At 33.1% G+C, this 10,819-nt stretch overlaps 1 protein-coding gene across 1 annotated transcript; it reads right to left on the reverse strand.

Annotated features, from left to right (window-relative positions):
• Positions 1-1,552: 1,552 nt before the first annotated feature.
• On the reverse strand, positions 1,553-9,149 carry LOC130821414 (probable aminotransferase TAT2). Its single transcript, XM_057687174.1, has 9 exons — positions 9,098-9,149; positions 8,911-9,004; positions 5,871-6,367; positions 5,439-5,781; positions 4,252-4,470; positions 2,953-3,012; positions 2,563-2,718; positions 2,388-2,481; positions 1,553-2,117 (listed from the first exon to the last, which is right to left on the reverse strand). The coding sequence occupies exons 3-9, from the start codon at positions 6,185-6,187 to the stop codon at positions 2,002-2,004; spliced, it is 1,305 nt and encodes a 434-aa protein (XP_057543157.1). The 5' UTR covers positions 6,188-6,367; positions 8,911-9,004; positions 9,098-9,149; the 3' UTR covers positions 1,553-2,001.
• Between the last annotated feature and the right edge of the window lie 1,670 nt (positions 9,150-10,819).

Below are 10,819 nucleotides of genomic sequence, written 5' to 3' on the forward strand. Positions count from 1 at the left end.
ATCATGTTTTGCATTTTGTTTTTTAGTTGTTCTTGACGCAATGCTATGGTGGTAGGAGAAGCTTACATTCGCTAGTTTGAAATAGAGTGTGCAATTTGGACTAGAAAGGAAGAAGAGGAGGAACAAAGAAAATGAAAACGGGAGAACAAGGGATCTAAGAGATAAAAAAAAAAAATAAAAGAAAGATGAAAGAGGAAAAAGAACAAAAAGCACACATGAAAATTTTATTTGGGGAATTACAAGGGAAGCTAAAGGGTTATTTATCATTAGTTTTATTATTTACTTGTGTATAAATTAAAATTCTAAAAAATAGATATTAATTATTCGAGATAATATTTTAAATTATAGATTGAAAATAAAGTAAAAATTAAGAGTAAATTAAGAATATCGTCTATAATCAAATGAGGTATTACAAATAATGTTTATCACAAACGTGTTACAAGAAAGTATTTTACACTATTTGTAATCCCTTGAAGATGGCTTAAGAACTCTTCTAATCACCACAAGAACACAATGAAGATTTGTTTGCGACAACATATTCAAGTCGCTCGGAAACTTAATATTTGTAGGAGGCGTGAGTGCACTTTCTTGTTGTGATATTTCTCTCACACGATGCTTTAGATGACGATGAAATTCACAATGAAATACAACCTACACAACAATATTCTAGCACAAAGAATATTGCAAGAGTAAGACAAGTATTATAGTGGATTAATAACTTCGATTATATTGAAAGTTAATTACTCTCTCAAGACAATCTCATGTAAAGAAGAACAAGAATAAGAGAATATTTTTAAGAGAAATCAAGAAATTGCTCTGAGAATGGGATAGAATGTCCCTTGCATTCAGTATCAACCAATGCCTCTTTATGAAACAAGTGCGTTTCATCAAACAAAGCCTATGAACAAAAATAATGATTCACCAAAGCTTATCAATGAAACATGATGAGTGCTTCATTCAAAATTAGCCTCTAAATAGAAGCTAACAAACCATTAGTGATGATTGAAGTCAAGCAACATTTACAAAATAAATGAACAAAACCGCAAAAAACAGAACAACAGGCACATGACGAGTCGTTGCCCAAAGCGTCGAGTCGACGCTTCCCCAAAAGCCAAATCGACTTTTCATTCTGTCTTAATTTGAGATTCCAGAACACAAGCGACGACTCGTCATTTTCTTCTGTTTCTTGTTTTGGGTTTTATCAATTAGGCATCATTTTGGAATTTGCTTTTTTTTTTTTTTTTGCATATTGTCTTACTAGTTACTACTATACTTTATATATATATATATATATATATATATATATATATATATATATATATATATATATATATATATATATATATATATATTGTAGGTCTTATATACTGTAAATGTTCAACATGGGGAGTTGATATTGAATTGCAGGGAGTAATATTTTGTGTATAATTTACTTAAAGTATTGTATAGTATAATTTAAACTTAACAATAATTTGTAATGTCCTTATATGTCTTTTTACACTAATTAGCTTTCAACTATCAACTATATTTTACCAGACACTTTTTAATGATCTGCTAATAAAAACAGCTGGTTAAATTAGTTCATAAAATCGGTTTTCAGTTAATGAAATCAGTAGCTCTAATTGTCATTCTTCTTTGACCATACAACCACCTAACCGCCCTCTAAGATTACATCCTTTGGGATTCTTCTCTTTGAACAACGCCCTGCACCGAGTTGGTGGCTGGCTGGGCTTTCGGCATTGGTTAGTTGGTAATGGTTTGGAGTTACATGGCTGCTGCTGACCGCTGCCATAAGGTTGTACAGCTCAAAGACTTGGTTGTTTACCAAAAAGAACATGACAACAATAGAATTACACACTTATTAAATTGACATTGGAAAACTGACAGACTTTTCACATTAAAGTTGTACGTCAGTCTAATGATCAAGATCTTCAGTCATGCAAGTAATACGAAATAAGCCATCATCAATCCTTCACTTGGACTAAAGTGGTAATGATTATATTATGCCTTGGCGTTCCTTTGACAAAAGACTTTTACCCTTTCAAGACCTTCTTCGAGCACCGGTGGCTCAATGGCAAAGGTTATACGAAGCCAATTTTCCATTCCGACAGTTGAACCTATCCAAAAATTAGACAAATTATGGAACTCACTTTAACCATTTTAATACTCCTTAAACACTATGTCAATCCCTCACTCTCTTATCCATGCTAGTTCAACTTTTCATCACAAAGACCATATTTGAATTAACTAAATATTAATGTAAGTCCAAGAGAGAATACCTCGGCTTTTCATCATTTTACTAAGCAATAGATATAAGGTCGTAGCTGCATAACATTACTCTACTTAGAAATTTAATCTAAGCTTGATATTATCATAATCCAGCGTACCAGGCAGAATGATCACTTTCTCCTGATTAGCAAGCTTCATGCAGAAATCAGTATCATCTTGTATGCCATCCAACATAGAGATATTTAATTTAACCTACAATGAATTTGCCTAATTTGGTCAAAAAGGACAATAATTTTTGCTATAAAACACACATGAAACGAATGTTTTACTTACCATAAGAAACATGGAACCTTCTGGTTTATAAGGACATGTGATGTAAGGAATATCTGCAAGTTTATCAAAGACCATATCTGCATCTTGTTGCAGCACATTGATACATTTCGAAAAGAACTCTTTGTCTACCTTCTCTATAATTTCAGGTACTGCGGCCTGACAAACTTGTAATCCTCGTTATACTCAAGACCTTTTAAGCTCAGTTAGTTGTCACTAGCTAGCTAAGTACTGATGTTTTCTAACAAGCACTGGATATGCTATCAATGTTTTTAATCGTAAAAGGAAAAATATGAATGATTAATTGTTCCTTTTTCAAGAAACATTTTAAATAATACACAAAGGAATTTATGTGACAAGAAAAAGGTTTAGAGAAAAATGGAAGAGACAAACCTGAATGAATGTTGAAGGTTCAGAGCTAATGATGAGAAACGCTTTGATACGCTCTATAAACTTTCAGCAAAAAGGACAAACAGAAAACAAAAACAAGACTTTTTAGTAAGAGAGGAGGGTATTTACATCCTACAAGCCAACTAAGATGAAAGTCCCAATGTTCAGGAAAATCAAAATGGCATCTACCAATCTTACAAGATTTTTTAGTTAAAAAAAGTCCATAGCAAGCAACATACAACTTATAGTCTACTATGGAGTCTGGACGAATAATTAATTTAAAACTAAATAAGGCCCGCACTGCAGTTATCAAATCAGCAAAAATACCAAAAGCAATTTATTTTATGGATGATTTTGAGTCAAGAGTATACTTGCCCTGCAGGTTGCCGGCTTGCCGCTGTAAGAGGCTTCTAATTACTTAATCCATAGGGGATAACAAATAATAAATGAAAAACATCACAACATTCCATCACCCCAATCCATTAATTTGCTCCCACCTTGCAAGGCTAGGGCTATGTTATTGGGACTCGAAAACTCATTTGCCACGGTACAATGTTCAAGTGTCAGACTCGACTAATAAATGAAAATTTTCCATAATTTTGGTTCAAAATAAAGTGTCCATGCGTCCTACCTATGTCCGAATGTTCAGGTTCCGATATAGGTACTTCAAGTAAAACAAAGAGTGTGAGTAACATAGTCGTAAGGTTTACTGTATGCAACCTTACCCTTTTAATAAGACATAGTCCACTATAATGAAAAACCATCCAACTAAAAAAGAGGAAAAATAAAAGAAATCTTAAAAGTGATTATTCTAGGAAAATGGTCATAATAACAAGGTTATTAATAGTTAAAAGTGTATATGGAGGGTTGTGTAAAACCCAAAATGACAAAATATATCCCCAAAGAGAGACTACGGGTATAGTAGTAGTTTACGGTGGTGAGTGTTAGAGTATATAATACATCCTGGAGCCTTTACCATCAGCCTAAGCTTTAGCTTTTGGTTGAGACCTCAACATATGTTATATCATGAAATTATGGATTTTTTGTTGATATGAATGAAATTATGGATTTTGAAATAGAAAACTTCATTGTGAAAATTAAGAGGCAACAATCTTATAATCAAATCAATTTTAAAATTTGTTGTTTTAATAGACGTGTACTTTAGCAGTTGTAATAGTGATGTAAGTAATTTTTAAGAAAACTAAATTCAACAACATGATTGCCAGAAAGTTGGAAATTATATTCTAGTAAGAAAGCTCGGACTTGAGCACTAAAATAAAATCAAGTTTGGGAGACTCTAACCTGAGATTTCTGTAAGACACCATTAGGATCAGTAGTGACTAGCCAACCAATGCGCCAGCCAGGTACAATCCACCTCTTTGATAAGGAACTGAGTGTAAGAACAGGCACTAATGATGCAAAAACTGCCATACGAACAAATGGATTGCGACCAAAAACGATATGTTCATAAACTTCATCAGCAATCACAAGTAATCCAAGTTTCCTTGCTGCTTTAGCCACCTAAGTAGAGTAAAACATAAAACCATCTCATTCCATTTAGCTACTACTAATCAAGCTTTATGTTGCTATTGAGTGGATCATAATTCACCTATGATAAATACTTGGAAGTAAGAGGCTTGTAGTCAGTAACAATATAGTAATCCCTCCTATTCATTTTAGGTGTCCCATATACTTTATGCACTCTATCCAATGTATTTATTCGATCCTTAATATATCGAGTTATGTATAATTAAAATTATAAAAAGTTGATACTAATAATCTTTACATCAAAACGAATCAAATAAGATCCCACATGACTATGTTTTAAATTATAAATAGATGAATAGTGTCCCAAAAGTAAATGGGACACTTAAGGAGAATAGGAGGGAGTATGAATTTATTATGAGTCTCAGTTAAAGATCTATATTGTTGCACGTCTACCCCAAATAACCTTGCTTGTTTTTTCCCTGTAACTTTCATCGGTAGTCAAAAGTCCTCTCCAAAATAGCATTGAAAACGAGTATACTGAAAGTGGTTACTGAAATTTAACATAAACAATAACAAAACATCCTACTGGCCACTGGGCACTGGCTACACGTTCAATCTACCTACAGGCTTACTCATTTTCCTGTTAAGTTTGCTGCATATAACTTGATTAATCATCAATCAAGCTCCACATTGATTATGCTCCATCATCATTAATCAAGCAAATTTTATCAGCATCTCTGTTCTCTATCAATCCTATCACACTCAAAGTCCATTCGTGCCTTCTGAAATTCACAATGGCTATCTCAGTGATCATCACCTACAGCTACAAGACCTCCCCTAAACTTCCCAAGACTTATTTTACTGATTATCTCACTGATTACTAATTTTTTTTAGGAGAATTAAAAAGGAACTAAACAAAATGATAAACATACAAATATTATATGAATTATCACTGGATCAGTCATATAAAAGTAAATTCAACCATGAACAAAAATGCTTACATTTTGCAAATGTTGGTAACTGTAGACACTTCCAGTAGGATTACCAGGGTTAATAACAACAACAGCCACAGTATTATCATCAGCTAAATCTTGGACTGAGCCGATATCAATCTCCCAGTTTCTTTCTTGAAGAAGATTATAATGGCGGACTTGAAGGCCATAAAAATCAGCAATAGCATCATACAAAGCAAAAGTTGGCTTTGGCAGTAAAATATTGGAATTAGGTATAAAAGCAATAGCAGAAATTGCAGCCTGTATTGCATGTTTACAGCCAGACGTCAAGTAAACATCATCTGCTGATACTTTGTAAGGAACATCCTTCGATACGTAATTTGCTACTGCCCTGCATCAAATCAATTGATTTGGTGAATCACAAATAGAAATTGAATTGACGAAAACAGAAATTATAGAAGCTATTAGATATGACCATACTTTCTTGTGGAAGAAAGGCCGAAGGTAGTAGCGTAGCCATTGAAGGAGGCCGATCGAAGAGCAGTAACGACGGAATCCTCAGCGTCGGCAGAAGCTCGAAAGGAATCGAAAGGAGACGGATCTCCATGAGCAAGAGGAATTACAGTACGGTTATCAATGGGGTTCACATTTCCATTAAGCATGCTTAAAGCTCCTCTAACCGTCAACGGCTTTTTGTTTTTCTTCCTTGATTGTAACTCTGTATTTTCCTCAAGGGTGTTGAATTTCCATAGCTTGTTAATGCTTTGATTGTCTTCCATGGCGGTTTCTGTTAGCATATTGTGTTTTTTGCTTATTGGTTGTTGATTACGAATTACCTGATTGCTTCACACTTAGAACACCACAAAGCAAAAGACCAATGCCGAAAATAAGCAATTATTTGACCTAATTGGAAACACTCCTCTTACTCCAGCTTGTTATTGAATATTGACATCCGTATTTATTCTTAGTCACTGTCACTAACAAACAAACAAACAAAATTAAAAAGCAAAGAGGAGTAAGAGCACTCTCATAAAAAAAAAAATTCAGCACCAATCTCACTTTTTCTTTATATCTCATAAAATTTTATGTGAAAATATTTACTAATTTAATTTATCTCATTAATGAGATAAAAAAAAAAAAAATTTCACTACTTTTTTCCTCCTACTTTTTTTATATTATCCCTTTATTTACTCTTTTTGTTTGTATTTTAAAATTTATTTTGGATGGTGGAGTTCTTGTGTGGAAGTCCAAAAAATTTTTAGTTAAGTAGAATTTTTTAGAAACATTTGTAATTTTTTTTCGGTTTTTATTAATTGGAGTAAAAACCTCACAAAGAAATTTCTACTCAAACAAAATTTCTATGCCAATAGAAGTGGTCTAAGCAGCAAACACTCCATTAATTTCTCTATTTGTCCGTGACACTTTAAGGGTGTGTGTTTGACAAGAGGGAATTGAGGTTAGGAATTGAGATTTTGGGGTGAAATTATAAAATTCTCTTGTTTGTTCAAGGGGAATGGAAATTAGGTAATGTTGAGACTTGGATATGAGTTGAGACTTGAGAATAGAAAATCCCACAAAAAAAGTTTTGGAGGGAGGGAGGTATTTAGGGTTGAGACTAGAAAATTTATAAAATGACATTTTTGCTCTTAATGAAAGTAAAGAAAAGTAAAAGTTATAAGGACAATTTTGTAACTATAATCAATTTTTATCTAATTCTTTATCTGTTTTTATCATTTGTCAAACAAGTACATGAGACATTCATTTTTAAAGTCTCAATCCAAATCTCATCACAAAATCTCATCCTAATTCTAAATTATAGTCTTATAATTTCTATTCCCACCGACCAAACACCCTTTAATTACCACAATTTATTTTGCACGTAAATTAAGAATAGAATGATCATGGAGTAATTAATCATGTCCCATCTGTAGAAAAAGACCACTAAAATTGGCATTGATTATGACAAAAGGCTATTCTTATACAACTTGGACATATGATTTGTCATAGAATAATTATCGTGAATAATATAATTTTTTAATTTTTTAATAATAATATTAATTATTAATTAATCATTAATAATACGAATTTAAAGATTGTTATCCATGAGTCAGTTGAGCAAATTTAAGAAATAATAATTTAACTAAAAAACCTATTGTTTCCCACCCGAGTCTCAGCCCCAGCCCCAAACCACCATCACACAACCACCCAACACATATCACCTCACAACCACACTTCAAACCACCACCACACAACCACACACATCAAACCACCACCACCTACACAGTTGCACACCTATCCCTAAAGCAACCACCACAGGTTTCAAGCTCGAAATGAATAAGTGTTTTTCAAGTTGTGCGTCGACGTGGGAGAACTGTCTCACATTTCGGTGGTTGTGGTGGAGTCGTTGTGTCGTAGTTGTTCATTTAAGTGGTTGTATTGATTAGGGATTGTGGTGTCGAGTAGGGTAGTTGAAAGTGTTCGCCGACATGGGGAGGGGTGGGGATGTGAAGGTTTTGTTGCTTTAGAAAGTGTTTTCTCATTAATTTGAGCACTCTTCTCAATTAAGCATATTTCATAAAACAAAGCTTTGCTTATTTCAATGGATGTATGTCGTTACATATGAACGTATTATATTATTGACATTAAAAAAAAAGTTGCATTATCCCATTGTCTATATAGACAATGGAGGGAATATGTCATTAAATTTGGGGTTAAAGCATTAATTTCTCTCATAATCATTTTCACATTCTTATTGAGGTCAAATCCATCTTGCAACATCTTTTTACTAAGTATATTGTGTTGAATGTTAATATTTCTAATTGCATTTCAAGCATGAAGCACCCAAGTATCATAGTATGGTTAAATAACACTTGAGGAAAATGTCAAGTTTCAATAACTTTAAATATAAGTCACTTAAACTTTAAATATAAAAGTCTCTTAACATACCAATGTAACAAAGCAATGTTAATGTAATGACAATTATTGACATTTGACACCATAATTTATAGTTAAACAAATATTAACATTCAATACGACAACAACAAAGTTATCAATAACTAACTCTTAATTCCACCATTAAACCCTTTGGCAAAATGCTTTTATTCTATCAAGCCCTTCTATAAGAATTGATGGCTCCAATGCAAATGTAATGCGCAACCAATCCTTCATACCTACAGCAACACCTGTAAACAACTAAATCAACCATGATTCTTCACCCAGGTTTTGGTGTTTCACTATTGTATACTTCTATTCCACTTTAAATAAAGGGTAATTGAGATTCAAACACGTGATCTCTTGTCACATTGGATTTTTATACCATATCAAGGAACCAATTCAAGCTAAAGCTTAAGCTGATGGTTAAGGCCCCACAATATGTTATATACTCTAACACTCCCCACATAGATGTTTAGAGAGGGAATTAATCATTTTGTAGCTATTGAGAACAAAGGTGAAGATTAATCCATAATTCATTATATTGTTTTACTTATTACTCCATTTTACACAAATAATACTTCCATACCTGGTAGAACCATCACACTCTCCTCTTTGGATAGTTTGATGCAAAAATCAAGATCATTTTGTATATCATTTAACAGAAACAAATTGAGTTTAACCTGCAAGATTCCACAACAATAACAGAAGTAAATGCTAACAATGAATTAAAACAAGTATGTTAGAAAAATAAAATAATTCAGCAAGCTTCTTACCATTACAAACATGGAACCTTCTGGTTTACTTGGGCACGTAAGGCAAGGAATTTCCTTAAGCAAACTTCTACATCTTCGCGTAGTATATTAATGATGTTGGAAAAGAAATCCTATTTCGTTTTCTCTATAATCTGTGGAAGTGCTCCTATAAATATAAATCTAACTATTTAGATTTTTTAAAAGGTGTCAAAATAAATTATTTTAAAGTTTTTGGAAGGAACTCATAAAAAACTCCTATAAGCCTCTCCAAAATCTTAAGAAAAAAATAAGAAATGCATAATAATATTAAAGATCCTTCGTAAATTTATTCGGAACAACCTCTTGATTAGAGTTATCACTTATCACTAATAACAGTAAGATTGCGTAAATCTGACTCTCTAACTCTCATTTAAATTAAGAGTCACTTAATAACATTGAAATACTAAAATTTTGTTGTAATAATAAGTTTACTCGCACAATTTTTGAAAATTTAAGGCACGAAAAATGAGTGACTTGTACCTGAATAAAGGTTGCTGGATCACTAGAGATGTTGAGATAGCCTTTAATGCTCTCCACAAGCTGATAGAAAAAAATATTAAGACCGATCAGCACTCTCAATCCGGATGCTTTACCACCAAAATATCAACTTCCACACCAATTTGATAAATACTCCATGAGTTATGCCTTTGTTTTTGTGCCAATGAATTTACATTTGACATAGACATTGTAATTTGTAAGTACTAAGGACTGCCCGGGAATGTTGCTTCTGTCTCATTTTTTTAGTCAATTTTTCTTTTTATCTAGTTCTTCTGTGAGGACTTGTCGCGTATTGCTAGTTTAAGTCCTGATATTGGAGGAGGGAGTGGTAGGTTAGTGACAATAAATTCAGTATAATTTAGTCCATCCCAAGATAGGAACCAAAAATCAATTCTTGTGGGCGCGTCCCCTACTCATTGCATTTCTTAGACTTGAGTTTAATGAAAAGTATGCAAAGGTTGATAGGTCATAGTCCAGAAGCGACACGGCACATTGCCCAAGCAAAAATAGTAAGAACATGTTACCTGTATTAGGAGTTTAGGACGACGTCCAAAAATGACGTTCCACGTGGCTCAAGTGTGGTGTCAAATGAGCAAGGGAACATAGGGTTAAAGAATAGGAGGTTAAGCAAATTGAAGACTCTAAGGTTAAAAATGAGATCTTGGAACATTGGTAGCTTGACTAGTAAGTTTTTAGAGCTAGTAGATATCATGAAAATGAAGTACTGTAGTCTCCATTTACAAGAACAAAGAAAAGTCCAAAAGTGCTCCAACTAACGAGAAATAAAACTCATGAGTCATACAATGAAGTTATGAAAAAGAGCGATAGAAATACGTATGAGGAGATAAACCTCACATCAGAGAACGAATTTGGACTAGAAAAAGAATTGTACATAATTTTTTGACTTGGAAAAAGTATACGATAAGGTACCAAGAGAAGTACTTTGATGGACAATGACAAAGGATATTCCCAAGAAGTAATTTAATGTAGTACAATATATGTATCAAGAAGCAAAAACGCAAGTTAGGATATGTGGAAGGGCAACAAAGGATTTCTCAATCATCAAGGCTTGATCCTAAGTCCCGTTCTTTCTACAGCAATCGAAGATGAGATAACTCAATCGATACAAGGAGACGTGTCTTGGTTCATATTTTTTGCTGATGATATTGTTTGGTAGATGAGACCAAGAAGGGGATAAATGCTAAA

This window comes from Amaranthus tricolor, chromosome 1 (assembly GCF_026212465.1).
Source record: "Amaranthus tricolor cultivar Red isolate AtriRed21 chromosome 1, ASM2621246v1, whole genome shotgun sequence".
Classification (NCBI taxonomy): domain Eukaryota; kingdom Viridiplantae; phylum Streptophyta; class Magnoliopsida; order Caryophyllales; family Amaranthaceae; genus Amaranthus; species Amaranthus tricolor.